This window comes from Mastacembelus armatus, chromosome 12 (assembly GCF_900324485.2).
Source record: "Mastacembelus armatus chromosome 12, fMasArm1.2, whole genome shotgun sequence".
NCBI classification, from domain to species: domain Eukaryota; kingdom Metazoa; phylum Chordata; class Actinopteri; order Synbranchiformes; family Mastacembelidae; genus Mastacembelus; species Mastacembelus armatus.
Window position 1 is genome coordinate 10,216,009 of NC_046644.1, and position 20,558 is coordinate 10,236,566.

Consider the following 20,558-nt stretch of genomic DNA (forward strand, 5'->3'; position numbering starts at 1 on the left):
GTGCAGTACCTTGGCTTGCTTTACACATACAGATCAGATTTTTGCGCCTGCGTTGTGTTCACACATAGAGGCACTGAAAAGCATATTTTACACTTGTCATCTCCACTTTTTGTTCTTCTCAGCCCATGAAGCCTCTGAAGGCTGCAGCCACAACGTCACAGCCTGTGCTCACTGTGGCCCAGATAGAAACCATCTTCTTCAAAGTGCCTGAGCTCTATGAGATCCACAAGGAGTTCTACGATGGACTTTTTCCTCGTGTCCAGCAGTGGAGCCACCACCAGAGAGTCGGAGACCTCTTCCAGAAACTGGTGAGGAAAAACAAAAAGAGAAACCAAAGGGTTGGCGTGTTACTGGTCTGCGCTTACCCATGACAAAAGAAATGTCCCTCAGTGTAACTGCCAGATGTTACCCTAAATCAAAGTGACAACATTGGGAACATGGGAAAGTTGACAATACTAGACAGGACAGGACAGACAAGGTACTACAGCCACATTTTCTGACCTGTGTATACAGCCCCAAAGCAAGTGCACCGTGCTACAGTGACATTATTCACAATAAAGTTGTTTCTTGAATCGAAAGGCTTTCAGAAGCAGAATTTGTCAGTGTAATCCAATAAACCAGTCAAAAACAGAATATTTGATTTTTGTAGTAATGCCTTTTTATCATTTTAAATTTAGACAAATTGAATCTGAATCATCCTTTTCTTTCAATTTCCTCCTCAACAGCCACTTGCTCTCTCTCTCTGTCCTCCCATAGTTTCTGCCAAAGATATCCAGGCCAAATGTACACTGGGTTTCTTTAATCGTTTTCACAATGGGTCAATTAACCCACAATGAATCATTTGTTAATTCTCTCTGAAATACAGCTCCTCTCCGACAAGTGGCTCACTCACTCTCCCTGTCTCTCTCTTTGTGTCCTCCGCAGACATCACACACACATGCACGCGCACGCACACATGCACGCGCACGCACGCACGCACACACACACACACACACACACACACACTCACAGAGGTACAGGCGTGTTTCACAATGCTGCCTTTCTGCCTCAGGCAGCTGAGGCCATCACTGCACTGTGCGCTTTGTGTCTCGAAGAAGCTGCTATAAATAGGAACCTCTCCTTCTCTCTCTCTCTCCCTCTTCCTCCTCCCTCACACACACACACACACATACACACTCCCTCTCTTATTAACAGTAGGCTCCCTTTGGGGCTAAGATAAGAAATTAGAATTAAATTTGAATCTTTTACTGTCAGAAAGGCACAGACTAAAATCTATTTTTTTACTAAATAGTTTGTTTAGCAGCACATTTATATACACTTTTCCTTCCTAAAAGCTGTTTCTTGGTCACATTAGAGTTTCAGCCAATGAATCGGCTCTGTGTCTGTACCAAAAAGCATGTGATGTCATGGTTCTGATGTAGCTCATAAATAAAAATTGAGCTGCATTATTGTAGACTTTGTATGGATACTCTGGTAGTGTAATACTGATTTTTAAAAAATGGTGTAATACCATTTAAAACAATGACACACTAGAAATATTACTTGTCCATTGGTTGACTTGCAATATGAAGGGCAAAGTTAAATAAAGGTGAACTCAAACATGAGGGTTGAGTCAACTGGGCTAAAATTAGTATGTGTAGGTTTCATCTGGGACATGGGGCTTTTATTTCTATAGGCTCATGCTGGTGTGACCATACATTTACCAGTTTTCTTTGTCTGGCCTCAGCCATCATGTCAGCCTCACAGAGTTTCTTCACACTCTCTATTTACACTTTTTCTATCAACCTTGACTATCTGGAGGTTGTCCCTCTTTCTCCACCCCCAGATGTTTATATTGTACATACACAAAAGTGCATTCATACACATAGACAGATATGCACACACTCACACCATTCCTGTCCAGTTCCCTCCCTCCAGACAGTAGTTAATAGACATCAGGTGGAGAAAGCGCTGAGCCTACAGAAAAAAGGTAAAAAAAAAAAAAAGCTACATGCCATCCTGAGATTAGATGAGAGTGTAGAAGGTGATACAGTACAGGCGAGGAATGGGGGAGGGAAGGTTCAGGGAGGATGAGAGTCGAGTGGGGTAGGCGAGTAGATTTAGGCTGCTGCAGCTCTAATAGAGCTGTCTCGCTGTGACTTTGAAATCTGTTGAGGGGAGCAGACAGGTTTAGGAATCATAAAACATCAGAACAAGGAAGGCAAGAGAGAGAAAAGAGGAAGAGTCAAAGCATCAGTGTTCAAGAGATCAGACTTAAAGGCTGAAAGTTCGGCTAAATCGCACTTGTGCTTCTGCTCCTGCTAAACACACATGAAGTGTGTGGCACTTGGTAATTCTGTCTGCATTATTTTACTCTCACAGAGTAAAAACGGCTTCTGCACTCTGTAAGAAATATTTCTATTTTAAAGACCAAGTGGCCAAATCCAGCCTTCTTTTATGACGACCATAGTAAGTTATGAGGCTGTTTTCTTAATGTTGTTTTCCGCTGTGGATTACACACACATTCTCACACAGGACAAATCCCGGACTGAGAAATCCAAACACCCAAGCAGTTTCTTTCATCACCTAAAGCCCTTTTCTGCTATGATAGTGTAGCTGCAGCCATACGCCCGGTAAGCCTTCACAGCGTTGTGTGTGGCTTTGTGGATGTGGCTGCCAGATATTCGGGCTCTCTGTTCTCGCTGCAGTCAAACTGTCACGCTCTGAATGGCCTCTGCTGTGGTGCAGATTGTGTGGCCCAGGGCAGGACACAGGATTTCAGGATTGTGAAAATTGCTTTACTCCTTCTATACTCCTTCCTCCACTTCTTTCTTGTTGTGTGGATGTATGACCAAAACACATAATGTGATTCAGCTCATATGCAATTACAGTTATGTATTATTACATTGCCAGTAACATGGTATTACTAATAGTAATGGAGGTTAATAATAATAATAATAATTCCAACACAGCAACAGGTACAAAATATAATGTTTTATGTTGGACTGTATGCTTTATGTCTGTGTAAATAACATGTGCTATTGTTGTTGGTGGTGATAAAGCTCATTTTATCCACTTTATATACAGTGGTAGTTTATTTCTAAAAAAGTACCATAGTTTATACACTGAAATCTATATTTGCAAATTAAAATCTTGAATATACAGTATGTAGTGGAGTAAAAGTTACAGTATTTCCCTCTAAAGGTCTGTGGACTATAAAGTAGCACAAAATGAAACAAGTCCCGAGTTTTAAGTACAAATAATCAGGAACACTACTTGATCACATGCACTTGTGAAAAATGGGTGATGTTTTTTAGGTTAAGAAATATGAGCAATCGTATCAGACTCCAAGGTTATGGCAAAATAATTACCTCGACTATCTGTCGTAAACATCCATCTCTGTTCTTTGGAAAATCTGGAAAATCTGAAAGGTTACAATAACTGAGGTTTCACACTGGGTCACTGGGGTTGCAGGATCTAAAGTATGGCAACAAGCTATAGGTCATATAGAGGTTTTAAAGGTAATAATTCATCCTCAGTACACTCAGGTAAGACTTTCCTGGGTATTTGATATTCTTTTCAGGAGTGTGTGTGTCAGGGTCTTACAACACAAAGCCTGTCTCCACTGTACTCTCTCCTCCTTTGGCTTTTGTTCAAGAGAATTGATTGTCCTTTTGTTCGCCGTCAAGATGGATTGTAGCACTGGCAGGCAGCGTTTGGTGGAGTATTATTCAGCTATCCAGCTTCCTAAATGTGCTTTCATAGCCTCCGTTACACTAATCATTAATTACTCACCCAAGCACAGTGCAGGGCTCGCTGGTTGCTACGGCAACGGGCCCAACGGGTGGTAACATGCTGTTATTGTGGTCGTGATCTGTGTCTTTTGTTTGCTTGTTGTTTTATTCCATAGTCTGCAAGTCATATAGATGCTCTGAGACACAGTTGAGTGGACCAAATCTCCTGTTTCAGATATGACATTTCAGGGCTTATTCTTCTCACTATTGCAATTTAGCATTTTCTCACACTAAGAAGCTGAAGGTCAAGGCTGAAATCATGTTTCAGCAGTGCTCACCAGCATTTTTACTGTTATGACTGTCGCTTAAAATGGAGGCTTTACAATATCAGCAGTTCAGACAAATGCATTTGTGCTGATTTACTATGAAGACAGAGCTACATTAGCTGTTTAGAGCGGCAGCAAAATGACTGTTAAAAAAGGTGGTGGGAGTTAAGAATAGGAAGTAGTGAAGAGGGCTATTGAGTGTGTTTTGGATTTGTCTTTGTTTCTGAATTTCCAGTTGAAAGCTCTGCTCCATTGCTCTTATTGTTTTACAGGGAGCTGTTCTCTGTGAGAATCCAGAGTATGCTGTTTGCCAGCTATTAGTTTCTCCCAAACCTATAAAAACACAGTCCGTTGCTATGAAAACTACAGACTGATGGACAAGTTCGCTCTTACTGCATTAACCTTTTCATTTGGACACCAAACAAGAAATGCAAGCACCGTGGAAACTCTTAATATTTCTGTAATTTTGTTTATTCTTAACTTTTCATACCTTCTCTTTTTCCTTTTCATGTTTCCATCAGGCCAGCCAGCTAGGAGTTTACCGAGCGTTTGTGGATAACTACGAGCTGGCTGTGGAGACGGCGGAGAAGTGCTGCCAGGCTAACACACAGTTTGCTGAAATCTCTGAGGTGAGGACAAGAGGGAAAAGACAAATAATCATGCCAAGCCTGCATTTGCGGCATGTGTTTTTATTGAACATTATACTGTAAATATGGGGAAAGAAATTGGGCAAAAAAAGTTACTGGTTTATTGGTTTCTGTCTCAGAGCTGCTGTGAAAGTTTGAGCTGTGATCTCTCAGACTTGGGATCAATTTACCTCCATGTAAAATCATTCAGTCAGACGCTTAACCCCTGCATACCAGAAAATTATCCAATTGACTCTCACAAGTTTCTCTTTTTGCTTTGATAAATGGAGCAACGCTGTCTCTAATTAAGATAAAAGGAAGTGCACGTTCAGTTAACCATTTATTACAGCAATAAGCTTTCACAATCTTTACTCTGCATTGTTTTTCTTAATTCCTCCCTATTTCCTCCATCTCTGCTGCTCTCACCCTCCTGCACACTCCTTGATTTATGTGCAGCATTGTGCTACTGCTTCAGAACATCCCCTGTGTTATTATTCTAAGTCACCAAACAGTAGATCTCCAATGTGGTGGTTAATGTAGAAGAGCTGGTCCATGTGTAAAACAAAATGTTAGGGAATGTGTTATTAGACAAAGTAATTATTTTAAAGTGGTGTTATATAGAAAGGTTTTACCTCAGGGCTGCTCCACTCTACATGCAAAACACACACCTGACCAGGAAAATATAAACTCACAATCATCTACACAGGCTGTAGATGAGCCTTGACAGCGTAATAAATTTCTACATTCATCTTTTCCCCAAACACAAATTTAGAAGAGACAATTTAATTTTTCATGAAATAAAATTCACCCTGATGTCACATTCAACCATTCTAACAGAGATGAGAAATATGGCTCAAACAGGGTTACAGCTCTCTTTGTACATTTTGGGTTGAGTTTCTATTGGTCCACCCAGCCACAAAATATATATGCTTCATAAATCTTAACTGGGATTGATTGTAGTGGACTTCCTTTAACTACAGTATATAAATGAAGTGGAGCAAACTCACTCCTCTTAATTCATTAGCTTTTGGGTTAATAGTATCAAAATAAAATTGATTGTTAAGCTGTATGTTTAGCAGCCTGATGACAAAGCCTCAAGGCTGTTCTATAATTTATTTCTTTTCCCAAACGTGGCAGTTTCTGATACGTCATCAGTCTTCGTGTATGTTTTATGAGGCCTACCAGTTACCATCGAGGCTGGTGTCTACATGCAAGATGGGGAATTCATCATCGATTGTTGTTAATGGCCTAAGTAATGATGCATGACTCTGAGCCATCTGAGATGGTAGGAGGAAAATCTGCTGTGGATGGCGTATTTAATTTGGAAGTGGATGACCTCAGAGCTATAGCAAAAAATATTAACCTCGCAATGTTTTAACATCATTTAACCATAGTGAACCAGTTTTTAAGGTCTTTTTTTTAAAGGGTTTTTCACTTGACTGCTTGAACATGCCATATATTGCCAAACAGAACCTGAAGGTGAGGAGCCCCAAGGACTCTAAGGACCAGACAGCCAAGAACTCTCTAGAGGGTGAGTAACCTCATGCAGTGTTTTACTAAATTCTATAAAAGTATTATATAATCTTTATTAAACGTTTATGCATAAAATATGAAGCGTTAAGTCTGATTTCTCCTCTTTCCAACACACAGCTTTGCTGTATAAACCAGTGGACAGAGTGACGCGCAGCACATTGGTTCTTCATGTAAGTATGTGTAAATGCTGACACAGCAGCGTTCCTCAGTAACACCACAGCTGTGCACTGTGGTGTTTTAGTATTTAAGTCTTTTGCTCAGAAATTGACTGTAGCAGGAATTATACAGATGATAAAACCCAACCACAAACTTTTTTCACCGTCTCCAAAACAAATAGTCCAAAAAACGTTTCCTCCCTTCAACATTAACCGAGCCTTAGCAAAAAAGCCAAAATGTGTAATACACATTTTTAGTAAATACTTTACATGACAGATTATTTTACATAATGATGTCATTTGTGCATATGTTTCTCCAACCTTGAATTAATGTTAATTAGTAATAAAAGTATTAAGTATAAGTGATATTAAAAGTTCTGTAGTCACCATGGATGCAATTTAGACCTGAGTTTCCAAAGAGATGATGTCTGAACTGTTTGTGCAGGTTAAATAGGAGACTACATTTGAATAAACAGTAGTAATATTTACTGTTTTCCTGCTGTACTATAGGACTTGCTTAAACACACGCCCACCAGCCACCCGGACCACCCGCTTCTACAGGACGCCTTGCGTATATCCCAGAACTTCCTATCCAGCATTAATGAGGAGACGACGCCCCGACGCCAGTCTGTGACTGTCAAGAAGGGAGAGGTGAGTTTTACAAAAACTTGCCAATGATGAAAATAAGCCACACGCTGTAGCTCAGTCCTTTACCCTATCTTCTTGTGTTTTACCTATGGGTAGTGCTTTGTTTTTTGACTGGGTCCTAGAGCTGCAAATATACTGACCTACAACAATGTAGTTTCAGGCGACTGACTGGAGAGTTGGGTGCCAGAGATAATTTTGTGTGGTTCTGATTCATACATACAGCATGCATGTTGTCTTGCATCTTAAAAAATGTGGAATCAGGACTCTAGCCTAATATTCATGCAACATATTAAATAAAAACATAACACTTTATATCACTAAATCTTAACAATTCCTTTCTTAATACTCTTTCTGTATTCCCAAGTTAGAAAATACACTTTGAGCCCAGCACTGCTAATACTGCTCCTTAAAAGAATCAGCAGGAAACAGCTTTGCTATGGCTAATATTATTTACCTTCATCTGAACTAAAATAAGACATAGATACAACAAAGCATCTGTTCCCTCTACATCTACGTCAGTAAAGAGGCAGATAATTCTTTACAGCTCTGACATACTTTAGTTAAACATGCTGATGTCATAACCTTGTCCTCTATGGCCTTGAAGTCACTGCCAAACAAGTGTACAGCTGTATGGGGACCACCAGTCTGAAGCCTAAAGCAGAGCCCATGCCCTTATATGGTCATCTCAGGGTTGCTTGGTGGAGGGTGATTCTCTGTTTGCTCTGCCTCTCTCGTGGCTTCTCCACCTCCCCTAACACACACACACACACACACATAGCCAACCCCCCGCTGTCTCCCTCTCTCCCGAAGATGACTTGATGTACATGAATGGATGCTTCTTGATTGATGGCTTGCTTGATACTGCCATACATAATGTCTTGTAATGAGTCACCAGTCTGCTCTGACTGGCAGATTCCAAGTTAATTATTCATAAATGGAGGGCAGGAGCGAGCGAGCAAAAAGGGTGTACCGGCCCCTCCCTTTGCTCACAAGGGGGTCATTACTGCACCCTTTCCATACACACACAAACACACATTTTCATACTCTCTGTTCCATGCACTCTTTCTCTTTTTCCTGCTCTTGTTTGCCTTTGAACATATACCCACACACACACACACACACACACACACACACACATCCACACCCATACACAGGCCCCAGTTCCATCCCAGTCTGGCCAGACCTCCACACCAGTTATCAAATATTTATGATGGATACATGAAAGCAGCACATGGAAATCAATGACGCTCATTATGTTCTACCCTTTTATAGACTGATGGGTTTTTTTGTTCATTTCACCAGCTGAGCTGCAACCACATCAGCGCACATTCACACCCTCTGCTGAAGCCTGATGTGTGTACACATCAGTAGAATTTTAATAACTAAACTTTTTTAGTACCTTTAGATGGAAGAGGCCCTCAGGCTTTGATTGTAGAGAATGAGAAACATGTCAACATGGAAGAAAAGTTTAAAATTAAGTTCTGTGCAGTCACTCTTATGTTTCCATTATTCATTTGTTCTAGTGGTGATGAGAACAGGCAAAAGCAACCACAGAGCATAAGAACAAGGTCACAGTGTTCATTTATGATCTGACCTGAAATCTAGAGTGTTGAGGGTGCGCTTGTGTGTTCCTCTTATTCTTCACATGTACACACTAGTGACTAACCTGTGGTTTGCTCAGTGGAGGCATGCATAGCAGAGCAGAGCAGTAAAAGTGGCCCCCAGAGGCCCTGCTCAGGCCACATGAGGGGAGGGGACAAACAAAAGCTGCTTAATTAAAATGCAAATGATGGCGCTGCCTGAATCTCAATTCACCTCCTTGCTCTGAATTGTTTACCTTCGGGAAAGATGTGCTCCTGATGTGTGTGTGTGTGTGTGTGTGTGTGTGTGTGTATGTGTGTGTGTGTGTGTGTGTTAGTGTGTGTATGCGTGTGAGGTTTGAGAGGAAATGCAGAAACTCATTTACACCACTTTCGTCTGTCTGTCTGGTTTTTTCCTTCACTCTTATCGTCACACAAACACATCCCCATTATAAACAAATGGTTTTACACAACAACAAAACACTCAACCGCAGCGTTGCCCCTTCAAGCATGTATGCTAAATATAAACATGGATCGTTTGTACATTCATGCCATTACTTGTGCACACGCTCTCAGCGAGTCTCCTCCAGGAGATGGTCAATATTTAATCTGCGTTGTGTGCTGTCAGTGTGCTCCGCCTCACATCGCTCCCCTTCCACACGGGTGCTGCTGATGTTCCGGTCAGCTATTATGAGAACTGGAGAAAGTCACATTTCTCCTACTGGCTGTTCGATATTATGAAAATGTCATCTGATGCGCTGAGACAGCTGCTTTGTTAAGCATGTCTTTTCCCCAGTAGCAGAGCAAAGCAGCATAAGCACATTTTAAATTCATCAGATTGCTGGTTTAGCGGCGAGCTTTAACTGCAATACTGTATGTGTAACTGAAGATAAAACAATGAAGCTTAATTAAATAAGACAGAGAGTATCTAAAGGCATCCAGGAAGTGTGTGAAACTTTTTATTCAGTGCTAAACAAAAAACAAAGTCATGAGAGCAGCATTATTTAAAACAGCCTATTGAATATTTAAGGATTTTTGATGCCAGACTGTGCAGGTTAAACAGGTGCTTTTCCACACGTGGTCATCATGCTTCTCACTTTATCACTCCACATTATTCCCATTCACTCCCACACACTTAAAAACCTGTAAATCCCTAATCTGTTTTGTATTCCTCCCTTTATCTTATCTGTTTTCCATGAGATCAGCAGAGGACAGGATTACTACTGAGGGCACTGAGGGTAGTTTCTCATTGGGTCATTTCAAGTCCAGTTTATTTGCCTGAACATGAAGACAGTTCAAGTGGACCTTGTCATTAGCTTGGTGGTTCATAATGTTGCTACCAAAAAATCAAGATTGAGTCTGTGCTGGGATGTATGTGGAGGATGAAATTATTAGTTTGCTTTCTTTCCAGATTATTATCTGTAGGAAAAAAAGACTGTGGGCTGAAAGGTATACTCTAAGTCTCCTGAATCTCTGACCACACTGAATGTAACAGCTTGATGTGGTCTGCTGTAATTGTGACCGCACCCAGCTGTGATGTAGAGTGGGACCATAGTGCCACGCCACATCTCAGCTTCACGTGGTGTGGAAAAAGTATGTTGTCACCACTAATTAGCAGGCCGAGACAAATGATTAAGCTGGGCACAGTTACTCTCAAAGTTAGAAGAGCAGAACAACAACGGAAGAAGTATTTATACAAATAAGCATGAAAAGGACTGAACTTTACAATAAGTGTCTGACATGCAGCCTTTGGCTTTTAGTGAAATATCTCAGCCATTAAAATTTTATATCTACATGCATGCTGTCTGGACATTTAATTGTAATTTAATTGCCCATAGGAGTGAGTGTGAGTGTGTGAGGTTGTTTGTCTCTATGTGGCCCTGTGATGGACTGGTGACCTGTCCAGGGTGTACCCCTGCCTTTCTCCTGAGAGAGAGCTGGGGTAGGCTCCAGGAGATCCCCGTGACCCTGGTTAGGAATAAGCAGCTATAGATGATGGATGGATGGATGGATGGATACTGTGCACTGCTGGTGCATTGGCGCTTTTAATATAACTTCACAGTATGGCTGAAGCTCCAGTATCACTCATTCCCACAGTATAATGTTTTATTTAAATAATATGCCAGAGCTAAGAGAAGCAGTGTGACTGATGTCTCATTCTAACTACTGTTCAGTCCGTGTCCTAAATATAAACTAACATGGCAGCATGTAGATTGACAGAAGCTTTATTTATAATATAGTTAAAAAAATATTCTCAAGAGGTTGTGTAACATTTGGATTGACTTCATAGTTATGCCATTCTTATAGCATCAAAGTCCTAAAACTGAAATATGGAGACAGGACAGAATGATGAGCATGTACAGTGAATGCTTACCACAGAGTCATCACAATGAGCAATTTCTCATATCACAGTGTTTCAACACTAACTGGAGCAGGAAATTATAGTATAGAAGGACCACAGGGAAGAGAAGGGAATGATTTGAACACTGACAGATAAGGCATTCAGCCACCACTAGAGCCCATGCCATATAGACAGAAAGCAACTCATCTGGATATTATCTATCACAGGCCATCATCATTGCAGGCTCCATTATCTAGCTAGTAATGAATAATTACATCGACCAGGGGGAATTAGACTTATATTAGATTCTTATTTCTGGGATCAGAACCTGATTGGAATCTGCTATAGAACCAGTGTGTGGGGGTGTGTGTGTGTGCATGAAGAGAAATCTTAACAAAGATCACTGGAGTGGAGCAGCTTTGGTAACGTTTCACAGGGTTTAGTATGTTCAGTAAAAAAAAAAAATCTTTGCATGACATATGTTCAGGTCGGGTTTTGTAATCACAGACACCTTTCCCACATTAGCATCAGCTTCGCTTAAGTGTGTTCTGCCTGTGACAGGAACCACGTGTTCATGATTGGGGGGGGGGGGGGTGTTACTGAAGTGTCCTGTGGAGAAAATCAGGTTTTGAAAGTAAGGGAAAGAAACTACAGCATGTATTTACATGGCTCCTTCCTTACTCTACCCCTACCTACCTGCTGGCTCAGTACAAATACAGAATTTTGCTTCTCTCATTTCTTTGCTGTCAGCTCCTCCTTCCTAATAATTTTCTACTTTGTAGTACATGTGGACCATTTACTATTGAGTTTTGGTCTAATTTGTCTGCTCCCTGTCTTTTGTTTTATTTCCATTCCTGCTGTCTGTTGCTGGTTGGCTTCTTTGGAAAATGACATCACTGCCCCCTTTTGGCATCTGGCAGTATCACACATCTCATTATGTAGTCTGACATCAGTGATAAATCCCAGGGCTCCAAATACCACTTTTACTTGTCCTCCACTAGCTCATTAATTTCTGTCCTTAACCTGGAAATTGATGATCATACAAGTCCCAGAATATGACAAAATCATTTATCAGGTAATCAGTTTAATCAAGGCAATTTAATGCAAAACCCTCCGCACCTTATGGGTGATAAGTTGTTATAATTTAATGACCATGATGAATGAGAAAAGCAGACATTTGCGATGTTAGGAGAGAGTAAAACTAAGCTCCACTTTCACTCAACAGGCCTCCTGTCCCTCCCACCCTCCACCCCTCACCCCCTCCATGTAGTTCTTTGCCTTGTTTTCTTCCAAGTTTCATGCTGTCCGAAGAGGAGTTGGAATCTGGGAGGAGCAGAGTAGAAACACAGCCCCAACACAAAGACTCTCTGAGCACTGTCCAAAAAATATAACAGATTTGTTATTGTAGCAATTAAAAATGGCCCCTTCACTGATGCTTCCACAGTTTTGCCTCTATACGCTGCCACGCTGCTTTCCCACACTATAGAGACTACCAGCACACTGAAATGAATTGTACAATTGCAGTGCTTATTCTACCGACCAAAAAAAACAGGATTTATTTCCTCTTTTTTTTCCAACTATTTAGTCTTGAGCAGCTTATGAGATGCCGATCCCCCTCTGTTGTCTGTTGCCATAGAACCGGCAGCTGCTGAAGGACAGTTTCATGGTGGAGTTGGTGGAGGGAGCCAGGAAGCTGCGACATGTCTTCCTCTTCACTGATCTGCTTCTCTGCGCCAAACTGAAGAAACAGATTGGAGGGTAGGACACAGGACTGGTTTTGTATTTATGAGTTATTGCTACAGTGAAATACATCCAAATACACAGATTAGGAGCCGTTCAACGTGCAGACGACAGTGGGATGTCTCAGATCTTATGTCTAATGACATTTGTATCTTCAGTTGAAATCGGAACTCACAATCAAATCTCTGAGGTCTGAGTTACATAAGATTTCTAAAAATCTTTTTAGGAATAATGTAGAACATATACATCATACAGGTTTGCAAGTTCTGGTGCTTAAAGCTCATTTTACTTTTTTTTTTTTACAGATTCTATAAATACTTCAAAAATATTTGACAGTATATCAGTGTATTGTAGAACTTTTCAGACTATTTGTAAAACTCATTCAAAATAAGATTTTCCCCATGGTCTTGTTAATGTTTAGAATTCCTAAAATCATAAAGAGCTTCTTCTTTAATGTTAAAACTTAAACTACTTACCTTTACACTTCAGTTCATCCATATTTTTACCCATTTTCATGACTTCCTCCTTGACTTCCATAATTTATACTTACCTTTTGCCTTCCTCCTCCCACCCCCCACCTCCCCAATTTTCCTGTCTGCCTCCTCCTGCAGTAAAAACCAACAGTATGACAGTAAGTGGTACATCCCCCTGACCGAGCTGACCTTCCAGGGCCCTGAGGAGAGCGAGCCGCTTACCATCCCCCAGGTTCCCGATGAAGAGCTAGACGCCATGAAGGTCAAGATCTCACACCTCCGCAGTGAGATTCAGAGAGAGAAGGTAAGTATGAATACACCAATGTTACAAATACAAAAAGAGCAGATGCTTCTTGGTTCAAATACCTTGTACTCCTAAATTTATTTTAGTTTTTATAGAATGATGAGTGTTTATTGTTGTTCATTGTTGTTGATTGTGTCCTCTAGAATTTTTACATGGTTTCATACAGCTTATTGAACAACGTAAGGTTACCAAGGTAAAGTTTCCCACACAAATATGCACACAGTTCTAAGTGTTCTCATCTCTGTGGTTTCAGAGAGCCAACAAGGGTTCCAAAGTCATTGACCGTCTCAGGAAGAAGCTGTCAGAGCAGGAGTCCCTGCTCCTGTTAACATCTCCGAGCATGCCCCTCAGAGTGTACAACAAGAACGGCAAGGTGATGATGTTCTTCATCTTAAACTGCCCCTGTTTCTTAATTCTTTTTTTTTTCAGCATTTCTAACCTATCATCCTCTTCCTGCTCCCTGTTCTCTGCTCTTCTCCATATTTCATCTGTTCTTTTCATTTTACTGCTTTTTGGTTGTCTCCTGCTTCAGTCCCAGCACAGTATCCCCAAACTGATCTTTCTCGAGATTAATTCTCCTTGATCTGTCTCATACTCAGGCATTTTTGTGTTAGTATGGAGCAATTGCTGATATCTTACATCTGTTAAAGCTGGCGGAGCGAGAACACACGGCTGCAGATTTAAAAATTTTTGTGTTTTTGTGTTTGCACAGATGATTCAGTGCACATCCTTTTTAATTTTTCAGTCGGCTTCTCCCAAGATTAATCAGTGATGAAATAACAGCTTTATCGTGTGTGTGTGTGTGTGTTTGTGTTTCAGAGTTACGGTTTTCTGATTTCGTCAGACTATGAACGAGCAGAATGGAAGGAGATAATCAAAGAACAGCAGAAGAAATGTAAGTGTCCCAGAAATGTCATGTTGAACAATGTCCCAAAAATATTTCTTGTCAAAAACATTTTGATTTTCTTATTTTCAAGACATTTTTAGCATGGATACATGTGCATAAGTACAGCAAGTACTAATATCAGAAACATGTAATAGAGAAACACAAACCAATGTTTTGGTAAACCCACATAATGTCAGTTAAGACACATATATGATGCCTGTAGCTGTTGTCTTCTTCTTAGGTCTTAAAACTTCTTCCTTGACATCTATGGAGCTTCAAATGTTGACCAGCTCCTGTGTCAAACTACAGACGGTCCACCACATTCCACTTAGTATCAACAAAGAAGGTAATTTGCTCATTTTTGTATCTGAAAAATGTTTTTAACACTCAAATGTTGCTTTTACAGATTAAATACTAAGTTAAAGTCTTCTAAGTCACGACAGTGTAATATTATAAAGAGTTTGTGGGCAGATGTGTGGTTTTATCTTTCTGCTTTCTTGATGTCATGCTTTTTCTGAATTCATGCCTTACACAGCAGCTCTGTTATAACCCAAAAATGTTATGCTCTGGGAAGAAATAATGATTAATCATTGTGAGTAAGATGAAAAGAGATTTAAGCCATGTTTTGTATGGAGCAGTGGTGTTTTATCTTTTCCTTCCATGTCTGCTCCAAAACAAACAGAGATCTCAGCTATTCTAATACCTCCTTACTATCTTTTTTTTAATTTCCTTCTGCTTGCTGAATGTTTTTCCAGAGGATGAATCCTCCGGTCTCTACGGGTTCCTGAATGTAATCGTCCACTCCGCCTCCGGCCTCAAACAGAGCTTGAGTGAGTCACTCACCTTTAGCCTTCATGCAAACAGAAAAGACAGATGATGAGACAAAATGAGTTCCAGAGGAAGCTCAACTGCTTTTTCTGGTGGAGACTTTTGGAATTCCACGTTTCCATAAAATCTTTTTTTTTTTTTTTTTTTTTGAAAGTTACACCTTTAAATTTCAGTATATGAATAACAGGTTCATCCAGTTCATTTGTTAGACTTATGCATTCATGAAGAAAACTACTGTAGCTACTGTAAATGTCTTTTTATTCCTCTTCTCCACGTCAGATCTCTACTGCACATTGGAGGTGGATTCCTTTGGCTTCTTTTCAAATAAAGCCAAGACAAGAGTGTATCGATATACCACTGAACCCAAATGGAACGAGGTAAGAGACATGCATCTTCAACCTATTCCTAATTAGAATAAAAGACCCCTGCAGAGTTTGTATTAACAGAGTTCTAAATTATTAGTTTGTGTGCAGAGTCCAGTTTGTTTCCTAAAGACAGTTAAAGGTTAAAAAGTTGCAGACATTTGTTTTCAATAATGTCCAACATTGATAAAAGAAAACAAGTCCTTATATTTCTGTACAAAGCCAACAACACATTTCCCTCTCTGTACATCTTGACATACCTTATAGCTTTACAAAGTTAGATGTCCCTGCAACATATAGAAAACATTTTGCATATGCATGCATAGGCTATACATTTATGCATTAATGACACAGCTGGATGTTAGAGGTTAGCACTACAGAGGAAATAGAGCTTCAATAAGTGGATGGGTTCATCTACAGCAAAGCTTTTTCCATCATAGACCCAAACACTGTTTGAGGATTTTGCTCAGCAAAGTGGAAATAATATCAGCTGAGGAAATGTGGTGATGACACGCATATGTCTGGATGCCAAGTGAACCAACACAGTGCGGGGCTCACATCGATGGGCAAACCATATGTAGAGTGCTCCTTTACATAATTACAGGGAATGCTGGTCAGATGTGTGTACTGGTGGGATGTACATTATAGATTAAAATATGCTGATTTTTTTCTGGATGTCTAAGGTCTGTTTCTCATTATCTTTGTCATTGTGGTTCCTGTCTTCTTGCTTGTCATTATACTGCAGATAATTTTCACACCCCCCTTTTTTGTTTTGTTTTACATAAATAATCACCTTACAACTTTTTTTTGCTTCTCGTTAGGAGTTTGAGATTGAGCTGGAGGGCTCTCAGACCTTGAGGCTGCTTTGCTATGAGAAGAGCTACAACAAGACCAAGCAGAACAAAGAGGATGGAGACAGCACAGACCGCATCATGGGGAAAGGACAGATCCCGGTATGACATGACGTCACCCCCCTCCCCCCTTCAGCAGCAGACCCACCATGACTCATTACTGATAAGCATTTGCTATGTCACTGCCACGGTTGCAAAGCATGAAATCCATATTATTGGTCAAATAGTGTGAGAAAATGTCTTTGTTCCATTAAGATTTACACTGATGTGTCATTTTGCTGCCATTTATCACAGTCCAGGGTCTATAAAGGTTATTGAACAACATCGATGTCATCCTGCACAGGTGGAAATTACTATCAAGTGTTCTGTCCATAAACATGTCAAAATCCTTATAATAAAGCAGCCTGTTCTGTCCCCAGAAGTCTGGCTGTGAAATTGACAGGTAGCTGATTTAGATGATCAGGCGATTAGGTTGCCAAGACGACAGAAGTTTGTAGGCAAATGGCAAATGTCACTCAGGAGATCAACAGACACAGACACAAAGATACAGCAGGGAGACAGAGTTAGTCTGAATCTCCTCTTTGATCTTCTGTCCCAAAAGCATCCTTCACTTACTCCTCCACCCACAGCAGACAGGTGTATCTGTGTGTATTTGTGTGATTGGACACCGCTTTAATCTTGTTTCACTTCACACACATACACAACATATAATGACACAACCTGATCTTCTCTTAGAGTCCGAAAGATATGGAATAGCTTATTATCTCTGAAAAGCAAGAGAACCAGAAAAACACAAATCCAGCAAGAAAATGCCAAACTGAAGTGCAGTCACATACTCCACCTAGTGGTTCTTTTGGCTGTAATCTCATGACATGGCCCTGTCTTGATGGATGATGTCATTCACAACAAACCACCCAGAGTGGTGAGAAAGTTGCTCAGGAGGATTTTCATATATCCAAGGCAAGAAACGGCCACTCCTGTCTGCAGAAAAGCCCACAATGGCTGATTAAAACCCACATTTTACCATCTAGTTTTACTGTTTGACCACCCAACCACATCTTTAACAGCTCATACGCACTACATCTATTCTTATCCTCGCCATATAGAAAATGTTTAATCCTGTATATCTCTAAATATAGGAGGTCTTATAACCTTTCTGCTTCTAGTAGACTGTAATTCCTTGTATATAAATAGCTCAAACCAAAGCGAGCTCTCAGCGGTGAAATGCTGAGTTACGAGTGGTATGATTCATTTCTGTACACAACCAGATGGGGCTTAGCATAGACAAATATTGAGCATACAGTATACTGTGTCTGTGTTTTTGTTGCATTGTGTCAGACTTGTTTTTGTATAAACAGCTTGTATAGCTCCAGATGGTATGCCACTTCAGATCTAAGTGTGCTTGGATGATAATTTAGTGTTTTTAAACTCATCCTACTTGTTTGTTGTGTTTCTAATAATACATTAAGGGGATGGAACTTCTCACATTCTTGTTTTTATAACTTATTGCTCTGCTATGCTGTTGTAACTGAGCAGCCCATAAGTTTTTGTTTCCCAACATAGGGGTCACATGGAGGCACTGATTCCCCAGCATGAGATTAATTTGAAATTTTAAAGGTTTCATTTCATAATCACCAGCTAATGATAATCTTGAGGGATGAACTGCCATGGTGTGAGCATAGTGAACTATCTCTTTAGTTCAAATGAATTATCACTGACATACCTGTGCAGTAAATACCATGCTGACATATATTTGTGTTGCCTCCGCTCAGCTTGACCCTCAGACTCATCAAGGCAAAGACTGGCAGAGAACAGTTATTCCCATGAATGGGGTGAGTGGATCACTTTTACTTCCATCAGAGTACAGTTTTTTTTATTACTTTCTTGTACTGTCTCTCATTAAACAATTAGAAGTTATCCCTCACCACAAGTATCAAACTTCTTTATATTATTATTGTATTAGCACACGATATTGGGGGATTTTTCTAAACAATTTCCAGATTTTGTCTCAGCAGTTGATTTCTCTGTGAAGTCTACATCTGGTTTTAACATTTCAGGATTTCCTCAGCATCATTTAAAGCTGTACATATGAATTTCAGGTTCTCACATTTTCTGTTTTCATCTCTAATACCCTTTTTTGTGTCAGATTGAGGTTAAACTCTCCATGAAGTTCACTAGCCGAGAGTTTAGCCTAAAACGGATGCCCTCACGGAAACCCATGGGTGTGTTTGGCATCAAGATCTCTACAGTAACCAAGTGAGTTGACATTTAAGCAGAGAGAAACAGCCTGATAAATGAGTAAGCATCATGGCCATATTTGTATTCTCCAGTGATGTTCCTCAAGGCTCAATTCTGGGCCTTGAGAAATGTGGCACTACAGGAGAAGTTTATTAGAGCATGTGTCAGTATGTTTTCGTATGTTTGTGGCCACTGTTGTGCTGATGATAGACACGACTGTGGTAACTAGTAGATTAACTATATATTTTCCAGCAATAATCAACAGGTGAAAACAAGAACACAAACAAAAACTTGTGTTTCTGTCCATTCAGACGAGAGCGCTCCAAGGTGCCCTACATTGTCCGGCAGTGCCTCGAGGAGATTGAAAGGAGGGGTATGGAGGAGGTGGGCATTTACCGAGTATCAGGAGTGGCCACTGATATTCAGGCCCTGAAAACTGCCTTTGACACCAGTGAGTACAGCCTTGGCCTATATCTAGTATGCGCTTTGCACAGGTTATGCTCTATGCAATTAAGCATTTCAATCTTTTGTTTGTAGGGTTGTTGTATGTTATCATCAGGTTCATTCTCCATGGAGAAAATCAAAACTAATTATATGTGATTGTCATTTTTTAAGACACATGAAATCCTCATAGAAGCTACACTGTAGGTGAACCAAAAAATAGTGTACACCATGATTCTGAAGTATTTTCTCATCCACAATATTTGTATGTGCCAATAAGTTGTCTTCATGTTAGCCAATGATTATAATGTGTTAACTACCATGCATTTCTAGTGAAGAAAGTGGAGAGGATTTATTGACCACCACTGCAAGGAAATCATTTTTCTAAATCTCCTTTCCCTATTGATCAGGTGATCATTGTTGTTGCTCTGTGTTTGTTTGTTAGAATGAAGCATTTTCCTTGATTTGCAATGATATAACCAGATATGAGAACCAGACTTACGGACTAACTCATTTAGGAACATGCGTTTGCGTTTGCGTGTGTGTATGTTCTAAAAAGGGCCGTATCTCTTGTGGAGTGGGTGTATTTGACAACAGATGAGCTACTGACAGTTACAAGTCTTGTCGTCTTCATTTGTCATTACATCACAACCTCACATCTCAGTGATGTCATCGGTCTCCTACAGATAATAAAGATGTGTCTGTGATGATGAGTGAGATGGATGTCAATGCCATCGCTGGGACCTTGAAGCTGTACTTCAGAGAGCTGCCAGAACCTCTTTTCACAGATGAACTCTATCCCAACTTTGCAGGCGGCATCAGTAAGTTGCTGTCAACACATCACACAGCTTATTATCAGTTAAATAATTACTCAAGCCAACTAATTATTAGAATTAATTCATTATTGTTGTTGGCCTTGTAGAAGCAGCTGCATTTTCTCCTTGTCTGCTACTATGGGTTGGTCAAATAAAAGTCCTTCTTTTGCAGGATATGAAAAAGCTCCTTTTCTTTTCTTTCTGCCTAGCCCTGTCTGACAGTGTTGCCAAAGAGAGCTGCATGTTGAATTTACTGCTGTCACTGCCAGAACCCAACCTGGTCACCTTCCTTTTCCTGTTGGACCACCTAAAGAGGTATGGACGACTAAATACACTATCCACTAAAATTAATGTGACAACATGCAGAATGATAAGCCATAAATATGCAGGATGTGCATTTAATGGCAGTCTCACAAACCAGATATATGGTAAGTTTTAAATAAATTTTAGTGTCCCTTTAATAAATGTTCTTGTAATGTTTAAACTGTCACAGTGTTGTCAAAGTGGTCTACTTCTGTGTGCAGTATTCACCTTGTTGGCTTGGTTTACCACTGCTGCTTTTACACTGTGAAAGCAAAAGTGATCTCTCTTGTCTCTACTGAAAGCGTTGCATAAATCTGTAATGAACTGCAAAAGGTTATAGCTTACTTAACAAGTACAACTTCCACTTTCACTGCTAAATGCATTGTGCTGTCACC

At 40.2% G+C, this 20,558-nt stretch overlaps 1 protein-coding gene across 1 annotated transcript in view; it reads left to right on the forward strand.

Moving 5' to 3' along the window:
• bcr (BCR activator of RhoGEF and GTPase) overlaps positions 1-20,558 on the forward strand; it is a 68,971-nt gene that overhangs the window by 44,006 nt on the left and 4,407 nt on the right. The window contains exons 4-21 of the mRNA XM_026297975.1: positions 123-308; positions 4,561-4,668; positions 6,136-6,196; positions 6,316-6,368; positions 6,864-7,004; positions 12,559-12,680; positions 13,274-13,439; positions 13,693-13,812; positions 14,259-14,334; positions 14,567-14,671; positions 15,081-15,155; positions 15,433-15,530; positions 16,337-16,468; positions 18,139-18,198; positions 18,513-18,622; positions 18,916-19,055; positions 19,732-19,866; positions 20,070-20,175. Of these exons, the coding sequence (XP_026153760.1) occupies positions 123-308; positions 4,561-4,668; positions 6,136-6,196; positions 6,316-6,368; positions 6,864-7,004; positions 12,559-12,680; positions 13,274-13,439; positions 13,693-13,812; positions 14,259-14,334; positions 14,567-14,671; positions 15,081-15,155; positions 15,433-15,530; positions 16,337-16,468; positions 18,139-18,198; positions 18,513-18,622; positions 18,916-19,055; positions 19,732-19,866; positions 20,070-20,175 (1,994 nt within the window). The remainder of the gene's footprint in view (positions 1-122; positions 309-4,560; positions 4,669-6,135; positions 6,197-6,315; positions 6,369-6,863; positions 7,005-12,558; positions 12,681-13,273; positions 13,440-13,692; positions 13,813-14,258; positions 14,335-14,566; positions 14,672-15,080; positions 15,156-15,432; positions 15,531-16,336; positions 16,469-18,138; positions 18,199-18,512; positions 18,623-18,915; positions 19,056-19,731; positions 19,867-20,069; positions 20,176-20,558) is intronic.